This window comes from Peromyscus leucopus, chromosome 4 (genome assembly GCF_004664715.2).
Source record: "Peromyscus leucopus breed LL Stock chromosome 4, UCI_PerLeu_2.1, whole genome shotgun sequence".
Lineage (NCBI taxonomy): Eukaryota > Metazoa > Chordata > Mammalia > Rodentia > Cricetidae > Peromyscus > Peromyscus leucopus.
The window spans coordinates 8,400,491-8,420,968 of NC_051066.1; the positions used below are offsets into that span (position 1 = coordinate 8,400,491).

At 52.2% G+C, this 20,478-nt stretch overlaps 1 protein-coding gene across 1 annotated transcript in view; it reads right to left on the reverse strand.

Annotated features, from left to right (window-relative positions):
* Positions 1 to 20,313, reverse strand: part of Usp20 (ubiquitin specific peptidase 20) — a 39,104-nt gene extending 18,791 nt beyond the window's left edge. The window contains exons 1-11 of the mRNA XM_037204362.1: positions 20,211 to 20,313; positions 13,032 to 13,111; positions 10,853 to 10,900; positions 10,177 to 10,273; positions 8,904 to 8,957; positions 6,577 to 6,639; positions 6,136 to 6,267; positions 4,836 to 4,932; positions 4,362 to 4,431; positions 2,694 to 2,807; positions 1,170 to 1,345 (exon numbers count right to left, since the gene is read on the reverse strand). Coding sequence (XP_037060257.1) covers positions 1,170 to 1,345; positions 2,694 to 2,807; positions 4,362 to 4,431; positions 4,836 to 4,932; positions 6,136 to 6,267; positions 6,577 to 6,639; positions 8,904 to 8,957; positions 10,177 to 10,257 — 787 coding nt within the window. The 5' untranslated portion in view covers positions 10,258 to 10,273; positions 10,853 to 10,900; positions 13,032 to 13,111; positions 20,211 to 20,313. The remainder of the gene's footprint in view (positions 1 to 1,169; positions 1,346 to 2,693; positions 2,808 to 4,361; positions 4,432 to 4,835; positions 4,933 to 6,135; positions 6,268 to 6,576; positions 6,640 to 8,903; positions 8,958 to 10,176; positions 10,274 to 10,852; positions 10,901 to 13,031; positions 13,112 to 20,210) is intronic.
* Between the last annotated feature and the right edge of the window lie 165 nt (positions 20,314 to 20,478).

Here is a 20,478-nt window from a genome sequence, read left to right on the forward strand (position 1 = left end):
CAAATCTACAGTTTTACCAGACAGCTCTAATCTTGTCAGCGTTTCACATCTTAAGACAACACCCCTCAGAGCTGATTTATCTTTCGTCATAGTCGCTATGGAAATGTTTTTTTTCTTATTTGCAGTAACTGTCATAAGACGTCAAGAGACATAATAAGATCCGAGGGTAGAATGTAGCTGGCACGGGTCCCTAATTTAAGGTGTTCTCCATGAAAATGACTTTTAAGCAAAGACAAGTTTTATATAATCATTAACAATTTTATTTCCTTGACTCTTTTTGTCACACGAGAGAAAAAAACGAGACGTGAGACCGTACATTAACCCTATATACTTTCAAATATTGAAGAGAAAAAAAGTAGACTTAGCCAGATTTGACAACACGAAACAATGGAAATTTCAGAGGCAATTTAAACGGGCCGATGTCAACATTATTTGCATACAAAGGAGTGAGTATCAGAAAGCGAAAAGAGCCCTATAAAGGCATTTCAGTGACTATTTGAGGCATCTAGAATTGTTTTGGACATATCCCCAAAGACTTATGATAAGAATTGCATCAATTTGCAATGATAGGATTGATGTGAGCCTACCTTGAGGTGCCACAGAAGTATGACTCGTCCAACATTATTTTTTTCTAAAATCGGGAAATGTTTCATAGGGAGCTCTGGTGAGAGCAGAGTACAAGGATGTCAGCATTCTCTGATGTTTCTATTCCACCCTTCACCCACACCACACATCTCATCCAACACTAAGCCTTACACACTCATATGTAAGATATTCAGCTAAGGCGGAATAGGACCTCAATCCACACAACCGAATGGCGCATCATGAAATTAGCTGCAAGGCAGATGGGGTCTTGCTTGTGCTAGTGTCATTGGCGATTCTGGAGAGCTCTGTCTTTTTCTTCTCCAACCATGAACAAACACTCTTTCTTCTCACACTAGCAATTGCTACATTATAATTAATACCTAATGAATTATTGTAGTGCGTGTTGTCCTCTCGCGGATGTGACTTGTGATTCGCCCTTAATACCCACCTCATGTTCCACTTTGTGTGTCGGTGCAAGCAGTAGGCTAGCCTACAAAGCAGTCAAATGTGTAGCGACTGTGTATAAACGCCTCATTGCTACTATCGGTAATAGCCCCATATCAGGGGGAGGAATAACCTCTCACCGGTAGTAAAAGGCCCTGACAGGAGATGCCCGGTCTTTCTGCCTTCTGTGAGGTCTGTTCTGGCTGGGCCAGTGTCCCAAGCAGCTAGACAGCTTACCTGCTGGGCATAGCCTCGGAACATCGGGTTGACCAACTTGATCCCATGGGACAGGCTGGTGGGGACCACATAGCTTGGCCTGTGGGGAGACCAAACCTGCTAGCACAGGTGGCCAGCCTGGAGCTACGCCATGAGAGGCAAGAGGACAAGGCAGATCAGACCCCACAGGGACTGTTCCCACCACCCCCACTGGCCCTGCTGGCCAGGAGACAAGCCCACAGGGTCCACTGCTAAAAAACCTAAAGCTTCACAGAAGTACAATGAAATACTATCACCAATGTGTCCCCACCAAAGAGGACACATCAAGACCCTAGTGGTCCCTAGAAGAGCAGGCTAAAGTGCACCCAGGAACCCCAACAGCAACTCTGACCTCTGACCCGTAGAACAGTGTAATCAGTTTCTTTTCTTTCTTTTCTCCCTCTCTCCTTTCTTTTTTCCCCCTCTCCGAGATAGGGTTTCTCTGTGTAGCCCTGGCTTCCTGGAATTTGCTCTGTAGCCCAGGCTGGCCTCGAACTCACAGAGATCCGCCTGCCTCTGTCTCTCGAGTGCTGGGACTAAAGGTGTGTGCCACCACCGCCGCCCGGCTGCACTGTTAGTTTCTTAATCCATCTCCACACCTAGTGTGTGTGCCTGTGGGCAAGTTCAAGTTCTCCCTACTTCACTTTCTTTATTTTACATTTGTTCTTTTGTTTGCTTGCGTTTGTAAGCTTGAGGACTGTTTTGTTAGAGTTTGAGAGAAAAAACAGGGCAGGCATGCTGTAACCTTGCAGTGTCAGGGAGAAGGGACAGAAGGAGAAGGGAGAGTCGGCCACGCCCTGTGAGTTAGGGACTCCCAGAGCAGGCTCGGTTGGCAAGCAGCTGATGGGAGGGCCCTTCAGGAAAGGGTGAGAAGCCCCAAGGGCCAGAACAAGCAGGCTGAGGGTTTCGGCCAGGATGTGAGGCAGGGACAGAGGGAACTTAGTGAGGGTCTGTAAGCAACTGCCTCCCCTTCCACTTGCCCAGAGGAGATCATGCTTCTCATCTTTACATGCTGTTTACTCTGCCACAACCCTGGCCTGGCCAGCAGCACCCAACACTCCTGTACAAGCACCCCACCCCCAACTACAGCCTCAACTGAGACCCGACACTGGCAGGATGGTCTGCAGCTCTCTGCAGAGACACCTGTCAAAACATCTGTCGCCCAGACTTGATGTGAGTTCAGACCCTAGCTCCACGGTCACGAGCTCCATGGCTGGGTACAAGAATCACGCCTCCAGCTCTGTACCTGACTCCCCATTCATCAGACAGAACTAGATCAAACCAGATACGCGGTGCAGCCTTGCTGTGAGCATTCGGGCGCTCTGGAGAATCCAGAGGATGTGCTCCATCAAGAGAGCACAGGCTGTCCTGCCCCACAGACCGAGTCAAGGTCAGACTCAGACACTCACCGTCTCTTGTGCCAGACCTCAGAGATCAACTTCTGGTAACTTCTGCACAAGGCTGGCTTCTTGTCCGTGCGCACCAGGCCACCACACTCCAGGAAGAACTGGGTGAGTGGGGGGCTGGGTTGTGGGTGGACAGCCAGGACAGAAAAGAAATGGGAGGAACACAGTGTTATTCAGAAGGAGCTAGGTGAGGGCTGAGAGATGGCTCAGTGAGTCACGGAGCCTGGTAGCCGAGTTCAATCCAGGACCTAAATGGTGAAAGGAACAGCCAACTCCTAAGGCTGCCCATGACTCCATCCATGCTCACACACACATTCACAATAAATAAATAAAATACCTTTTTTTTTTTAAAGGAGCAAAGTGAGCAACAAAAGACCAAAATGGCCATGGAAGATGAGGCCCCCACACCCAGAACTCCCTGTAGATGACTAGAAGGACCCCACCTAGACCAAAACTCTCCAAATTCATGTTAAAGTCCTGACCCCTCATGTCTCAGTATGTGACTGCACAAGAGACGGGACCTTTAAGTAGTAGTCAGATCACTATGAAGGGAGTGCTGGACAGAGGAATTTTGGGGGGTACAGAGGAAAAGACCTCATGAGAATGTGACTACCTACTGGAGGAGAAGGGCCTGGGGAGAAACTGCTGACAGCGGGTCTCCAGGATTGAGAGCCAGGAAGGCCCTGTCAGCTGCAGCAAACAAATGCCCCTCTCTCCTGAGTCAGATGGGGGCTCCCTGCCACAGGTCTTGAGGCCGGCTGGGACTCTGTATGAACAGAGGTGGAGCGCCCCCTGCCCCCCCAGAGCCTACACTGCAGGACTTGTCAGGTGGGAGGGCACCTCCTCAATTGCCTTTCCACATGTTTTAGGAGTTATCACACTGCAGGAAACCACATATTCGCATGTATGAGCATGCACACACTGGTGCATACACACACATATGTCAAACATATGCAAACAATGTCAATTGACCACATAGCCATGAGACAGCCACCGTGAACCTTTGGGGCCTGTCCTTCCAGACTTTTCTAGGTGTTCTTATCTGTTCCCTTCCCCCTCCTCCCCTCCTTTCTGCATGTATATTGGCTGTTAACATACAAACTATATATACATAGGGAAAAGGGGAAGGCTGCTGGGTTTGCCCTATCATTACTGGGTCAGCTGTGTGTGTGTGTGTGTGTGTGTGTGTGTGTGTGTATGATGAACCCACATACTCTCAATCACAACTGTCTAGAGACCCCCACTAAACAGGCCTGCACCACACCTGGCAACCTCCCTTCTACCTGCCAGGTTCTGCACCCCTCCCGTCAGCAAATGTTGGCCGACATTCCCCAAAGGACTGAGATACAACAAACTTATTCTCTTGCAGACAGGCCACGTGCCCACAGTATTAGGGTGGAACCCAGGGACTCGCACATGCTAGGTCAACCCTCCCTAGTCACTGGTGCTGGGCACCCCTGTGCCTGTCATGCCTCCTCCTCTCTGGTCATGTGAGGGCTGGCATGAGGCTAACAGGGATGGCAGTCATTGGGCATGCCTGCTTCTAGGGCTTTTGGAGTCTGTCTTATCCCGTGGCCACGGCCATGGCCAATGCACAAAGCGGAGACAGCTGCTCTTCCTAGGGCTTTGCCAGGGACACCTCCTGCCCTCCCTTAGGAGAGGACAACCTACCAATTTGACAAGGCCTGCAGGGCAGCGTTCATGTAACAGGAGTTCCCCAGGTTCTTCATGCCTGTAAGGCCTGAAAACAACATGGAGAAGGACTGAAAACCCTGTCCAGAAGGACCCTCACAAGCCTCCTCCACTGAGGAGCCCCACCCCAGGACCTACTGGAGCATAACTGTATTCCACCCAGAGATCCCTCAGAACACCTAAGCAGGGCTGGGTGTGCCAAACAAAAGGGCCCCTTAGCTACGCTGCCAAGCTCAGGCTCCCAACCACATGGGTAAGGAAGCCACACACACAGGGCCTATGACCAACACTTCACGCAGCTGAGAAAGCAATGACCGCGTCACTAGGGACGGCACGTTCTGTGCACATGCCACCCTGCTCACTGCACCATGGCAGGTGGAGCCAGCAGAGACAAGCCCCTGGTGCTCTTCATGCCCAGCCTGGCCCAACGGCTCCCCTGTTGTCAGCCATTACCTCGAGGTTTCAGGTCATCGTCCTCAGACTCAGACTCTCCTTCATCAGCCACAGCAATGGGGACGGCCTTCAGAGGGTGAGAGGGGGGTGGGGAGTCCTGTGGTAAAGACCCAAGTGAGGAAACGGGGGTGAAGAGGAGGACCTGATGCACTCACCTCCTCCCAAGGGAAGCATGTGCAGCCCCTCGGCATCTAGCTAGCCCTGAGTGACCCAACAAAGTGGAGGATATCATGCAAGAGGGGAAGTTGGGGACCTTGCCCTGGGAACTCCCAGTCTTGTGTTTAATTTGTAAGAACTGCTGTTTCCTTTAGAAGACATGGGAGGCAGAGGAGGAGCAAAGAAAAACCACACAATCCCAGTTTCTCGAGCAAGCACTGCTAACTACTGTACACATCTGGACATGTTTACCACTTGACACACAACAACAGATATTATACACTATCATAGGCCGAAAAACTTAAGGGCTGGGGAGGCATCTCAGTGGGTAGGGGAGCACACTGCTTTTGCAAAGGACCCACATCAGGAGACTCACAGCGCCTATCCCAGCTCCAGGGCATCTGATAATTCCCTCTTGCTTCCTCAGGCTCCTAAACTCATATGCACAAACATATGCACACATGCAGAAGAAAAATACAATCTTCCTCCCTCCCCTTTCTAAAAATTAAAAATAAAAACTTTTGCAAACAGCTCCCGGTCACACTGTATTCAATAAATGCTTTTAGCTATGATATGCTGTCTCAGCAAGAAGCCAACAGAGAAACATGCACACACACACCCCACCTGCACATATCCAAACCCTCCTGCACCTACCCACACACCCGCACACATCTCTGCCCACAATACCCTGGCCTTCCAGGGTTGCTAGTCTAGCCTGACAGATGGGTTTGCTGGCCCCTACCAAGCACCAGCCAGGCAAGGGTGGATGGAGCCTGCCATCCTGAGGCGTGCCCAGTGCCCTGCTGCCAAAGGGACAGTTCTCTCACAGGGGTTTCCACAAAGGAGCATGCCACAGTAACTACTCTTGGGTTCCTCGGGATATGCTTTAGGTGTGGGACTGCCAGGGACTGACTACCTGTGACTTTGCTGAGTCCTCCTAGAGCCATGAATGGACCCCTGCACCTACCCAACCCTCCCTGCCCTGCTCATCTGTCCCCTCACAGCCTTACACGGGTCCTATCATAACTGGGCTCAGTGAGCACTGAGATCCTTGTTACATACTTCCTCTGGACTCCCTGGCTCAGGTCACACTGCCCCATCTGGACACTGTTGTCCACCACCAGCCTGAACTCTGCGCCTCTACCTGCTCGGAGAGCTTGGCTGAGGAGCTGGGCAGGTGGACTGCCAGGCGCTGCTCCAGGAAGACTTCGCGCTCACAGGCGTAGCACCACACCCGGAACGTGGTCAGGTTCACAGTCAGGTTGTGCTTTTTCACCTGGAGGGGGAGACCCCAAAGAAGGCTGAAGACAACATGGCCGAGCAGATGCCCTGACCCAGTCAGCCCCCCGCACCACAGGAAGAGGCAGCCTGGTCAGTGTCCAGGAGCTGAGGCTCGCTCCTCCTCCGCCAGGGCAGCATCCACCAGACAGACAGGGCTCGTATGGGAGGCTATGTCTGCTTCCCTTCCGGCAGCTCTGTCTGCAGCAACTGTGCTGCTTTCTAGGCCCAGTTGCCAGCACCTTGGGCGGGTGGAGCGAGGAGGCTGCTGGTAAGGGCTGGGCCAGGGCTCCCCCGCCACACCCACCTGTGCGTGAATGGTGCTGTGGTCAGCAAACGACTCTCCACAGCCAACGTAGGGGCAGGTGACCTGGGGAGAGAGACACGAGAGTGGCCTGGAGCCCGCAGCAGAGACAGTAAGTCCCTAGCTCTACCCCAAGGCAGTATGACTTGGAGCTATCCAACACATGCCTGAGGGGCTCCCCCCTAAAACAACAAAGGCCTATGCAACCAAAGATGAGGGTGACCACCAAAAACAAGTGGCCCTGCACTGAGTGAAGGAGACACTGGGCCCAGATGCTGGGGCCAGTGCCTGTCCCTTACTTCATGGGCCAGGAACAAGGGACACTAAAAGGCCTGTGGGTGTTCAAAATAACAGAGTGTCAGCAGCCAGAGCCCAACACTATCCCAACATCCCATAATCGGGTCTGCTCACCTCTGACCCCTGCCTTTGGCCTCACATTTGTCTCTCCCGGCTCTGCCTCCCCCAAACCCAGTTTCAGAGTCTCTTTCACGGGCCTTTACCCCAGTGTGGAAGACAGCAGACACCAGTCTCCCTTCTCCAGGAGGGCCTGGTGCCACGGACAGACAGTCTAGGGAAGACCACTGTCTTGACCATAAATCCGTGGTCAAAGCATACCACTCCTGGTATCAGGCTCCCACATCTGTCCTCTGGAGAACCTGGGGTTCCCATGCAGTAGGACTATGTCCCTACAAGCCCTTCTGGCTGTCTCCTGAGTACCTGGTGCGCTACAATCCTCATTCTGAGTGACAGGTCAGGGTACCTCTGGGGTCCTACAACTTCTGCAAAGATTGACTTGGTGTTTTCCTCACTTCACATCTTTTGCTCCTGCTGGAGACTGACTTTTTAAGACGAAGTATGCCAGGTAACCCAGGCTGGCTGTGTAGATCAGGCTGAGTGCAAACCTGTGACCATCTTCCTGCTTCTGCCTCTCACACATTAGGAGTACAGTTTGCATCAGCACAGCCAGCTTGCTAGAGTTTATTTTTTAACATTTTTTCCCTGAGCATGGTGGCATATGCTTTTACTCCCTTCAGGAGGCAGAGGCAGATGGATCTCTATGAATTCAAGGCCAGCCTGATCTCCATAGTGATTTTTCAGGACAGTCAGGACTATGTAGAGAGATCCTGATTCTAAATAAATAGCTGAAAATTTTGGGGGCTGGGTCACATGCCTTTAATCCCAGCATTTGGGAGGCAGAGGCAGGTAGTTCTCTGATTTCAATGCCAGCCTGGTCTACAAAGGAGTTCCAGCACAACCAGGGACTATACAGAGAAACCCTATCTCAAAAAAAAAAAAAAAAAAAAGGATTTGTTTTAAACAGACAGGGTCTGTGTAGCCCTGGCTGTCCTAGAGTTCACTATGTAGAACAGGTTGGTCTTAAACTCACAGAAATCTTCCTGTCTCCCTGTCTCTGCCTTCTTCTGAGTGATGAGATTAAAGATGTGTACTACCATACTTTTTGTTGTTGTTGTTGTTTTTGTTTTTGGGTTTGTTTGTTTGTTTGGTTGGTTGGTTGGTTGGTTTTTTCGCGACAGGGTTTCTCTGTGTAGTTTTGGTGCCTGTCCTGGATCTCACTCTGTAGGCCAGCCTGACCTTGAACTCACAGAGATCCACCTGCCTCTGTCTCCCAAGTGCTGGGATTAAAGGTGTGTGTCACCATCGCCCAGCCCATACATGGACTTTTAAAAAGAAATTTTAAATAACATTTTTGAGAGTCATTATAAAATTTACCACATATTTATAGGAAATTTGAGTACTACTTGTAATTCTACACCCCAGAGAAAAGTGGCACATCCTGATACATCTACTTTCATTCTTTCTTTTTTCTTTGACACAGAGTCCATGTAGTCCAGGCTATCCTGAAATTCGCTATGTAGACCAGGCTGTGCCACCACACCTCCCCACTTCACTCTTTCTGATGACGGCATTCACGGCACTAAGGGACTCCCCGGATGCTAGTGAGGGCTGCAGACCACCTTAGGCCTTCACAACCCGTCACAGCAGCTGGTTACCCCACGGTGTCCCCACTGGAGGGCCTGCAGACAGCGTGACTACCGTAGTTCACCACAGGGAGGGAAGTGAGGCCCTGGAGACACTGCTCCTGCCAGGAGGCTCAGGCCCCAGCCAAGACTCCACACAAGCAGAGGTCGTGGAGACAGCCCACCTGGCTCAGCGTCTTCCCCACTTTCCTTGTCGATCTTCAAGGCTGCCTGAGCAGCCACCCCAGGAACTATCCCTGGAGCCTGAACTTGCATAGTACCCAGTGGGGCTCAGTACTCCCAGGCCAGAGTTCAGACTGAACCCACCCGTGGACCATGAGGATTCTTTACCTGGAGGCAGGCCCATAGGTTAGGTCCAGCAACACCACATGACTGGCAGGTTCCCTGAGGGAGGGAGGGAGGGAGGGAGGGAGAAAGGTGTAAGCGGCCAAGGCGGACAAGTACAGGGCATCCTCTCCGTCAGCTGCCGCTCATGTATCCCAAAGGCCTTGGCTTCAGAGCCCTTTCTCAACCTACCATCTACACAGGGGCCTGTGGGTACTTTGTCTGAGCGAGTTTTTTAAATCACATGTTTGCAAAGGTATTTCACGTCAAATCACTTAAACCTTAAGTGGACAGCAGACGCCTCACACTGACCCCCCCCCCAGTTCTTCTGTGACGTCAGCTGAGGGGAGGGACTCCACCCCCACCTGAAAGGCAGTCTCGGTTTCCATTAGCAACATTCCAGCAAGGAGTCAGCCAGCAGTCCCCGGATGTCCGTACTGGACTCACTGTCCACACCTGCTTTCGTCCTTGTCCCTCAGAGGCTTTTAACACTACTGGCCTTATTCTGGAACTTTCTGATATCCAGAGAGATGCTCAGACGGCTTGGTCTTTCTGCCGGACCCAGCCAATCCTCCCGCACTCCTCCTCTTCCTCCCTACACTAACTTCAGCCTCCTTTGAAGAAAACCTGTGGTCTGCTCACTTCTTTTATTTTGTTTTGAGACAAGGTCTCACTATGTAGCTGTGGCTGGCCTGGAACTCAGAGATCCATCTGCCCCTGCTTCCCAAGTGCTAGGATTAAAGTCCTGTGCCACCAAACCTAACAACCCAGGGCCTTGCTTGCACTCCAGCACGGAGCCACACCCTCAGTCCTTGCAGGCTTTTTACAGAATTTCACTTCAACACCTAGAAGACAAGGACTACCTGTCACTCAGGGAGGAAGCTCATCTTCCTCCTGCTGGCACCCCAAGCAAGCTAGGGGCTACATCTGTAAGAAGGGATGGGAGGCTAGGGTGTGGCTCAGCAGTTCTGTACTTGCCCAGAGTGCAGAAGAAAAACAAGAACCACCTCTGTACGATCATGCCTGCCTTACGAAGGCTGAGCACCCAGCCAGTGGAAATGGATGGAGCCATTAGTGACTCTCAGGGGGTTGATCTAAGCTGATTAATGGCAGCAGGACCCGGTGCCGGAAGAAAGCTCCCAAGCAGAGGCCAGCAGGGCATTACACACAGAAGGCTTTCAGAGCTGGGGGCGGGGCGACACCGCCCTGCCTCACAAAGGTCCCCCAAGCATATGGCAGCCCAGGGCTGGGCCCCAGTTGCTGAGGACTGTTCCTCTACCTTAGACTTAAACAGCAAGTCCTCTTTGGTCACCTCCCCTATGGAGTCCAGGTGAGGGCAGATGTCTCTGGCGTCTCCCATTCTGACCCAGGCTTCCCTGGAAGGAGACAGAGCAGGTTAGCAGCAGCCCCTGGTGACGATACGAGGGAACGAGAGGTCACTGGCCCCCAGCCCCATCTCACACCAGCCGCTCAGCCAGCAGGCTGCTCCGTCTCCCCGGGCCCCCTCTCCTGGTCTGAGGAGAGGGCCGCTGTCTCACTGGGTTGGTATGAGGGTCCACAGAGCTAAGGGTGTCAGAGCAGGGCTGGCACGTGGCTTGAGACAGCATTTGGGACAATGCTCACTGGTGGGAGACACTGGAGCCCTGCCAATCCCCAGGAACTGCACACTACCCTGTCCAGACCCACAGGAGCTGTAGGTGATTTAGGAAGAGGTCAAATTCATGTCTGTCATCTCCTCCACCGAGTGGGGAGGCAGAGGAATGGCTGGCTTTCAGAACTGCCTTCCCTGACCGGCAGGGCCGTCCTCTAAGGAGCCCAGGGGAGGCTGAGTGCCTGAAGCGGCAGTCTCTGTGGAGAAGCTCAACTGGAGGTCACGTCAGAGGCGGCCCAAGTGGCCCTGCCTTCAGGAGCACCCGAGGACAGGGAGAGTGGCTGAGCACTGGCGCAAGACTCACCCAGGAAGCAGGATGGAAGAGGTCGCCAAAGTGTCAACAGCAGCGTATCTGGGTGACAGATGTCACGGAGTAGAAAAGTTAGCTTTGCTGCTGTGGTAAGTGACACACTCACAGGAAAAGCAAACTCAGACACAAAAGTACTAGGGCAGAATAGCTAGGTCCCTTCATTCGTGACAGACGTCCCTCCTGATGTTCATCTGTAAACCACTTCTCTTTAATCAGAAGAAGAAAAAGGAAATCTGTCTGGAAAAACCAATGCTTTCCTGCCAGCTGGGGGCGCATTCTGACCACCCAGGCTATATAGTCTGGTCACAAGGCAGAGGTGCTACACTAGGCAGGCAGGCTGGGGGAGGGCACACAGGATATCCTGGCATGCTTTTGCAAAATCCTGGGAATCTGATCATTTTAAAAGGAGACACCAGGTCTGTAGTGGTCATGTCTATAATCTCAGCACCTGAGAGGGAGCAGGACAAGTTAAAGGCTGGGGCTGGAGAGATGGCTCAGCAGTTAAGAGCACTGGCTGCTCTTCCTGAGGACCTGGGTTTGGTTTCCAGCACCCACATGGTGCATGGCTCACAACCATCTGTAACTCCAGAGGGTCAGACACCCTTTTCTACCTGCTGCAGGAACAAGGTGAGCAAATGGTGCATACACATATATGCTGACAACACAATCACACAATCACACAATCACACAATCACACAATCACACACACACACACACACACACACACACACGCAAAATAAAATAACTAAAAAAAAAAGTTCAATATCACCTCTGCTACACAGAAAGTTGGAGACTAGCCTTGGGTATATGAGATCTTGTCTTAAAAAACAAAACAAAACAAAACCAGGCTTAGTGGCACGCCTTTAATCCCAACACTCCAGAGGCAGAGGCTCATCTCTGTGAGGTGAGGACTAGCCTGGTCTACATACTGAGTTCCAGGCCAACCAGGGCTACATGGAGAGACCTTGTCTCAAAAGTGAGAGAGAGAGAGAGAGAGAGAGAGAGAGAGAGAGAGAGAGAGAGAGAGAGAAGAGAGAAAGAATTCAAAATAAATAACAATTAAAAAAAAAAAAACCCGCTTTAGGGTCAGGCAGTGGCGGTGCACAACTTTAATCCCAGCACTCAGGAGGTAGAGGCAGGTGGATCTCTGTGAGTTCGAGGCCAGCCTGGGCTACAGAGTGAGTTCCAGGAAAGGCACAAAGCCATACACAGAGAAATCCTGTCTCGAAGAACAAAACAAAACAAAAGAAAGGTTCAAATCAGCCACAGGTGTGGGTAGAGTGTAGAGTGCCCTTATCAACAGCCAGGGCTGCGTTCTCCCAAAGCCCAAAGGCAGACACAGTGCATTCCCTCTCCACCCCCAGGGTCAGGGTCAGCCAGGCAGAACATGAGGCACTAGGCTGACAGGGCGAGCCACTAGGCTGGACACAGTCCTGTGCCGGCCCAATCAAAGCCTCCCTGTTGTTTCCGCGGCTGTGATGGCCCCAGTAGCACAGACCTGGAGATAGGTCCTTCCCGTCTCACATCTCATCAAGGGCCATCCCGGAGCCAGGGCCAAAAGGTGGCCAATAGGCTTCAGGCCTCTCTCACTCGCTCATTTGTGAGTGCTCTCTTTCTCTCTCTAAAATGTGTTAGCCTGGTCTATAGAGCGAGATCCGGGACGGGCACCAAAACTACAGAGAAACCCTGTCTCGAAAAACCAAAATAAATAAATACATACATATATAAATAAAATAAAATGTGTTAATTTTTATTTATGTGTGTGTGTCCAACGGCATGTATGTGGAGGTCAGAGGACAGCTATGGGAGTCAGTTCTCTCCTTGCACTATGTGGGTCCCCGGGGTTGGCACTCAGGTTGGCAGCCTTTGGATGCAAGCGCCTTGACCTGCAGAACCATCTTGCTGGCCCTTGTTCTCTAAATTAAAAACAAACAAAAACAGCAAATAAAGGCGAAGCTTCGGCATGCATTCCACACTCCCCACTCACTTTTATCCTGAGCATCCTGGGACCAGTGTGGTTTCACCCCGCATCTGCCTCAAACGGCAAATGCCCAGCACAAGAGCCACATATCAGCAAAAGCGACCTGTGAGTATAATCCCACGGTCTTCTAGGACAACCAGCTCCCCTGTCAGTATTTGAAGGGTACACCTTAGAGGAGGAGGTGGGACCTACCTGAGTCAAAGGCACATGCAGGAGGAGGCCAGCATGCACATTCTCTGTTGACAGTGACTGGCTGCTGAGGAGGTCTGCACCTGGGGGTAAACAAAACAGAATCTACTTTAAAATTTCTCTTGGTTGGGCTGGAGAAATGGCTCAGAGGTTAAGAGCACTGGCTGTTCTTCCAGAGGTCCTGAGTTCAATTCCCGGCAACCACATGGTGGCTCACAACCATCTGTAATGAGATCTGATCACCTCTTCTGGTGTACATGAAGACAGGTCACTCATATACATAAAATAAATAAATTTTTTAAAAATTTCTCTTGGTTGAAAACATCCCACACCGCCTGGGGGAGGCCACACACAGTGGGCTGGCTGTCTGGGGCTTCCACAGGCTTTGTGTTCCTCATGGACGGTGACAGCCTGCTTCTAGGATGGGCATAGAACTGGCAGGAGCTCTGGACGACAAGGCCTGGCCCCTCCACCCATGCCACCGAGCCCCTCAGATTACCCTTTGAGCCTTTCCAAAGCCCTGAGCTGCTCTGAACCCCCAAGTCTTCAGCCACCGGGGGCTACAACACCACTAGGTTGATCAGAGTTGCCGCTGCCCCTGCTCCTAAGTGGGCGCAGTCTCCCGGATGTGGCGTTCAAAGAGGGAGGGGTAGTCAGAAGGTAACTTCTCAAATGGCCACATGACAACAACAGGGTTCAAAGTTCTAAATTCCAAACCTACTTGCAGACAGGTTGGGTGGTCTGTTCAGAGGCCGAGTGCCTGCTGGCACAGGCCCAGAGCTATATTGGGCAGAGGTGGGGTTTTAGTGTCTCTGTCACCTGTACCAGCATTCCAGAGGGATGTGCTGAGGAAGGAGGAGTCTAGTTATGATCTTGGTGCCCACAACAGAATGACAATGACAGGCCCATTTTCCCCACACACACAAAGTCTCACTATATAGCCCAGGCTGGCCTAGAATTCACTGTATAGCCCAGCCTGGCTTCAAACTGGTGATATTCCTACCCTTGGACCTGGGACTGCAGACAAGCATCCACACACCCAGTGTCAGACATACTTTTAATTCACAAGAGCAAATGGAGTCCAGTTCCCACAACTTGAGAGGAAAAAAAAAACCAACAAAAAATGCCCCACGGCTAAAGCCTCCGAATCGTCACAAGCCCTAATCCTCACAGGAGGAAACAGGCGGTTGTGCCATTGAGTTTGTCCATGGTCAAGCACCTGGCTGGTTGGATGGCAGTCAGCTTTGCAAACAATTGGTATTGGTCCACACAGAACCTGATTTTAAATCAGTTGGCAATCTTTCCAAATGAGCAGACATAAATAGCTGGACTTTATGGGTCACATCGAGGTTTCTTAGGACCCTACAAGACAACCCTGGCTCGCTGCATCAGTTGCTGGCGCCTGCTGTACGTTGCTATAGTATTTGGTTCTGAAGCATGAGCATCCCATCCACAGCTTCACACAAGGCAGTTTAAATGAGAGTGCAGCCCACGTGTAATGACACACACTTTTCACCTCAGCACTCAGGCTGCTGAGGCAGGAGGATTGTGAGGTCCAGATCTGCCTGGGCTACAGAGAAGGGCCTTTTCTAAAAAACAAACCCAACTAAGAGGGCTGGGGACATGGCTTAGTTGGCACAGTGCTTGCCTGGCAAGTATAAAGGCCTGGGTTTGAGTCTCAGCACTTCGTAAACTGGGCACAGTGGCGCATCCCTTTAATCCCAGCACTTGGGAAGCAGAGGCAGGTGGATCTCTGTAAATTCAAGGCCAGCCTGGTCTACAGAGCAAGTTCCAGGCCAGCCAAGGATACACAGCAAGACCCTGTTTGTTTCAAAAATAAATTAATTAATTAAAACACAAGAAAAAGAGAGGGGGAGCTGAAGATATGGCTCAGCCATTAAGAAGAACACTTGCTTTTTCAGAGGGCCTCAGTTCAGTTCCCAACACTCACAATGGGAACTTCTCCAAGAGTGGAGACATGTCCACACCAGACATGCACACACACAAATGAATAAATAAATAAAAATAAAAGCAATAAGCCAGGTGCAGTGGCACATGCCTTTAATCCCTCAGGGTGGGGGCGGACAGAGGTAGGTGAAATCTCTCAACTGGAGGCCAGTTTGGTCTACAGAAATGAATTCTAGCCAGTCAGGTTACATAGTGAGACCTTGTCTCCAAACAAAAAACTAATCAAAAGAAATCTTTTTAAAACACTTTAATCCCAGCACTTGGGAGGCAGAGGCAGGCGAATCTCTGAGTTTGAGACCAGCCTGGTCTACAGAGTGAGTTCCAGGGCAGCCAGGGCTGTTACACAGAGAAACCCTGTCTCAAAAAAAAAAAAAAAAACAAAAACAAACAAACAAACAAGCCACAGAGAAAGGGGGCGGGAAACTGAGGAAGGGAGGGAAAGGGTGACCCTCTTCTCTTTAAATTAAGGGTGGTGGTGGAATTACTGAACAATTAGCAAGCTAGCATCCGGACTAGACTTTAGACAACAGTATTTTTAAGAATTTACCTGGGGGTGTGGGTGAGGGTGCACATGGGTGCTTATGTGTGCGGAAGCCAGTGGCCAAGTGTGGGTGTCACCTTCCCTGGAGCTGTCCACCTTATTTCTTGAGACAGGGTCTCTCACAGAACCTGCAGCTCATTGATTAAGCTAGACTAGCTGGCCACTGAACCCCACGGGTCTCCCCATCTTTCCCCTCCAGTGCTGGATTACAGACACATACCACATACCCAGATTTTTCACATGACGACTGCACTCAGGTCCTCGTGCTGGCTAGGAAAGCACTAAGCTGGCTGAGCACCTCCCCACCCCCCGATAACAACCAAACTGTCCCACCCCACCCCAAAACGCCTACACTGAGATCCCAAGCACCCTCACTCCAGCATGTATTTGGAGGTAAGGACTTGGGAGAAATAAGTGAAAAGCAGGTCTCTGTGGTGGCCCTGACGGGACTCAAGCACAAAGAAGCAATGGAGGCTGTCACACGGAAGGCCGCAAGCGTCCAATGAGAAGTGGTGTCTGAAACCTAACCCCCTCCAGAACTGGAGACCACTAATTGGAATTGCTTAAGCAGCCCCTCCCGTGGCCTGTTGTCACAGCATCCTGGGAGGACGGTTGTTGTAAAGGTTTCACAGGAGAACATCGTTCTCTGGCTGCGCACGATGATAACCCTCCTTATTCTCTGATGACTGCTTGAGATACTTGGGCATCAAAGGCCAGACTGCCTGGGCTTACTTTCCCATGAATCAGCAACAGTGACATTATGAGACACAGATATGGAAAAATAAAGGGGAAAAGCCAATAATCGGTGGCGGCAGAATGAGGGCTCATCGGATTACTCAAGCAACCCTCTCTGGGAGGAATGGCAGCTTCGCTTCTGACAGAAGAGCAAAGCCGGAGGTCACACAGTGAGGAGGGACACAGCTGGAAGGGGGTGCCAGCAGGCCTAATCAAGGCTGAAAGGGAAGACCTGGTAAAGCCCACGGTGCTGGGTACCGGTCCCCTGAAGAGCAGCTGGTCCTACTGGGCCACCATCCTCAGGGACGCACTAGACTACACCCCATGTCTTGGAGCTGGAGAGTAAGGATGGAGACAAAGAGCCCACCTCTCCTGCCCTGTGAGACCTTAAGCTTCTGCACCTGCAAGGACAGCCTCTGGCACCTTCCCAGGGAGCTGGCAATGGAGGAAGCCCCACCCTCAGGGGCCGGGTGGAGGCGGGGCCTACAAGAGGCAGCGCGACTGCGCACTCACTCCCAAGGCCTGGCAGCTTCAGGTGCCCGTTACTCATCACTTTCCCCAGCGCTTCTGGTAATATTCCTCCAACTCCCAGGGAGTCGCTGGTCCTTTGGGATCTGAAGGTGGCACTGCCGGGCCTCCGCCCACACAGGTTCCCACAACTACCACCCAGATCCTCTCACTAGCCACCCCCCCTCCCCGCACAAACACACCCCTTGCTGACACATGCACCATCCTTTTCCAGACACTGCCCACCTCCCCATCCCAGTCTTACTTCCCTAAGTCCCCATCCCTTTGACTCTTCATCTAGGGCCATGTGGCACCCCAGCCCCTGCCTGGACTAGGCCAGCTTCTCTCACCTCCGGGTCTCCCTGCCCACCACGGACCCCACCTTAGGAGCTCTGCTAACAGCTCCAAGTCTTGAACTTTCCCAAGAATAGCTCCGCAGGACGGTCACACTGCCCGGGGAGGCCAGGACGCAACCCAGCCATCACCAAAGGTGGGGAATGTGAGCCTCGGAGTACAGGAGTAACTGGCTGAGCCAGATCCCTGGAGCCCCAGAGCCAGGACCCAAACCTGGGGGACCTGCCCTGCAGCCAGTGCTCTAAATGAACTGTGGCTTCCGACACCCCAATGTGCCAGCCAGCAGGGCACAGGGACCAATTTCACCTCCAAGATCCAGCTACGACTACACAGCAAGGCCTTGCTTTGTTTTGAGAGGAAAAGAAAAAATCGTGCCAGCCTGGGGAAGCCCAAACCTACTCCGTTCCTTTTCACTGACTCCTAAAAGCCGCCAGCAGAGGTTCAGGTTCAGGCCCTGTTCTACACTTCTTGAAGCTGTGTGGAGCAGTGAACTGCTCTCTGGAGGATGGCTCAGGAGAGGGTGGGAAGGAAGGCTTCCGTTGGAGCTAGGAGGTAGTCTGGCTAGCCTGGAACTCACTCTGTAGACCAGGCTGGCCTCAAACTCAGAGATCCACCTGCCTCTGCCTCCCAAGTGCTGGGATTAAAAACCTGCCCCATCATGCCTGGATTTTTTTTTTTAAAGATTTATTTATTTATTATGTATACAGAGGAGGGCGCCAGATCTCATTACAGATGGTTGTGAGCCACCATGTGGTTGCTGGGAATTGAACTCAGGACCTCTGGAAGAGCAGTCGGTGCTCTTAACCTCTGAGCCATCTCTCCAGCCCCATGCCTGGATTTTTTTTTAAATGACTTTTTAATGGTGAGATAGTCAAATGTAGCCTAGACTCAGGCTGGCTAGCTTCAAATTCTCTATATAGCTGAGTATGACCCTGAACTTCTGACCCTACCAAGGGTTGGGCCTACAGGCATGAAACTGTATGCCAGGTTCATGCAATGCTGGAGATTGAACCCAAGGTTCATCATGCATGCTAGGTAAGAACTCTACCAGCTGAACCACATACTCAGTCCTTCAAACCAGGATTATTTTTCTTTCCTTCTCTCTCTCTCTCTCTCTCTCTCTCTCTCTCTCTCTCTCTCTCTCTCTCTCTCTCTCTCTCTCCTTGAGACAGAACTTGTCTGTGTAGCCCTGGCTGTCCTAGAACTTGCTCTGTAGACCAGGCTGGCCTCGAACTCACTCTGCCTGCCTCTACCTCCTGAGCACTGAGATTAAAGGTGTGTGCCACCGCCGCCGCCTCCACCACCTGGCTCAAACAAGCATTTCTTGCTTGCTTACAATGGCAGGGGCCATCCAGATGTGAATGCTCTTTGGGCATCCACCTAGCTTTAGAGAAACCAGCACCTATTCCCAACTCCCAAGCCAAACTGAAACCAGAGACTCATCTTGGAACTAGAAGAGGAAAACCCCTTACTTTCCTAAAGGATCCCTCTGTGAAGCAGCCTCACTTTCAAGAGCCTGACTCAGAGGGGCTGCTGTCTCTCCACCCAGGCACCGAGGTCAAATTCCCGGCTGTCAGGCTCTAATCAGTACTTGTGTTACAAGAATCAACTCCATCTGCCACAGCCCAGCAAGTGGATGCCACCTGGCATTCTGGCTTCAAGGAGGAGGGTAGGAGAGGGGCAACAGCTTTGCATCTAATGTCTCTCTGTATTGTCAAATGAGGACTGTCTGGAAATGTTCCTGACTTTGACTCTTTCCTTGAAGGTACCAGAGTGGCCCAGGACCCTAGGGGCTATAGGGCAGGGCAGGGCACACACGGCCAGGCAGGGGAATTAAGAACCACCTCTGAGCCTTGAGAGTTGTACACACAAGTCCCTGGGTTCCCGCAGCAGTTCCCAAAGAGCCTCTTTTTCAGTCAACAGAGGCAATCCAATGAGTGCCTTATACTGAGGACAGCTGAAACAGTCTGGGGGGGCGGGGATGTCAAGACTCTGATACTTAATGCCTTTTTGATCAAAGCCAAAAGGCTGTTTCAAGACATCCCAGTCTTTTCTTTGTCCTAATGTAAAGAGAATGACAACCTTCGAGAAAAGTGTTCTGGAGAAAAGCCAAGGTATGGCAGACTTGCCTCCCTGCTTTAGAACAGTCTTCCAGAAAAAGTCTCCATCAGCCCCTCCCCCAGCCCAAGAGCTGGACTGCCAGGTGCAATAGCAGCAGCAAATACCCATAGAGGCCCGCTGTCCCTGATGCAACTCCCGCAGCCCAGCCGACAACACTATGCCCCCGCCCCACTTCCCAGCTGTGAAACTTGAAGCACCAGTTACTTCTGTAAGCCTCAGCCTTTTCTAACTTCCTCAGTTGGAAGGCAGACCCAACTGCGTTTACTTCGTAGGATTAGACGGGAGACTTCTGGGAGAGAATGCTTAGCCCAGTGACTGCCAGTTAAGTATCCAGTAAAAAGTGCTTTGCTCCAGAAGAAACTAGCAATTAAGGAGTCCCTAAAAGTCCCAGGTGAGCCATTACGCATGCATTTATCCATCTCTTAAGTGTTTATGGACACCTTTGAAAGCTAACTACCCTTGCAACATCTTGGGGGTGGAAAGTGTGTAGGGTAGAGCGGCACTCCTCCAGGCCAAAGGAGACACCCCAAGCTCTCGAAGGGCAGTCCCCGGCCTCACACCCTTGGAGCGGCCTCTGAACGTCAGTGGCACCCCTCCTAGGGACCAATGGCTGCAGGCCACCCTGGTACTGGCAGTTGGCACCGGGACTGATATTCACCCCCGCCCAGGCGCTCAGTGTTTCTCCGTGGGGAATAAATCTGCACGTCTGGGCCCGGAGCCCGAGTGGCCTCGCGCTGGCCTTCGGAGCGACATGCGGCCTGCTTGGAAGAAGCCAGGGCCGTGGGGTCTTGGGGCGGACAGAGAAGCCGGTCGATGGGATGGTGGGCGGCGGGGACCTCTCCCCATGTCGCGGCGGCCCCGCAAATCTAGGCCTCCCCTGTTCGCAGCGGCGGCGCGATCGTCCCTGCTCTAGCGGCCCAGCCCACGACATCAGGCAGCAGCCGTCCGGAACTCACCTGCCGTCGCAACCGCGCCGCCTGTCAGTCAAGCGCGCCCACCGCGACGCCGCGCAGAGTCTTGTGGCTCTGCCTGCCGCGCCCCGCCTCCTCACTGCCAGCCGCCCAATCGGAAGAGCCTATGCCAGGGAAGGGGGCGGGGTCACACGGCGCTGCCTACTAGGAGGCGGGACCGTGCGCGCTGGGGGCGTGGCCGCACGAGTGTTGAGTGCCCGTGCATGCCGGGAGTAGGGGGCGTGGCCGTGCTGCTGGGGCGTGGCCATATGGT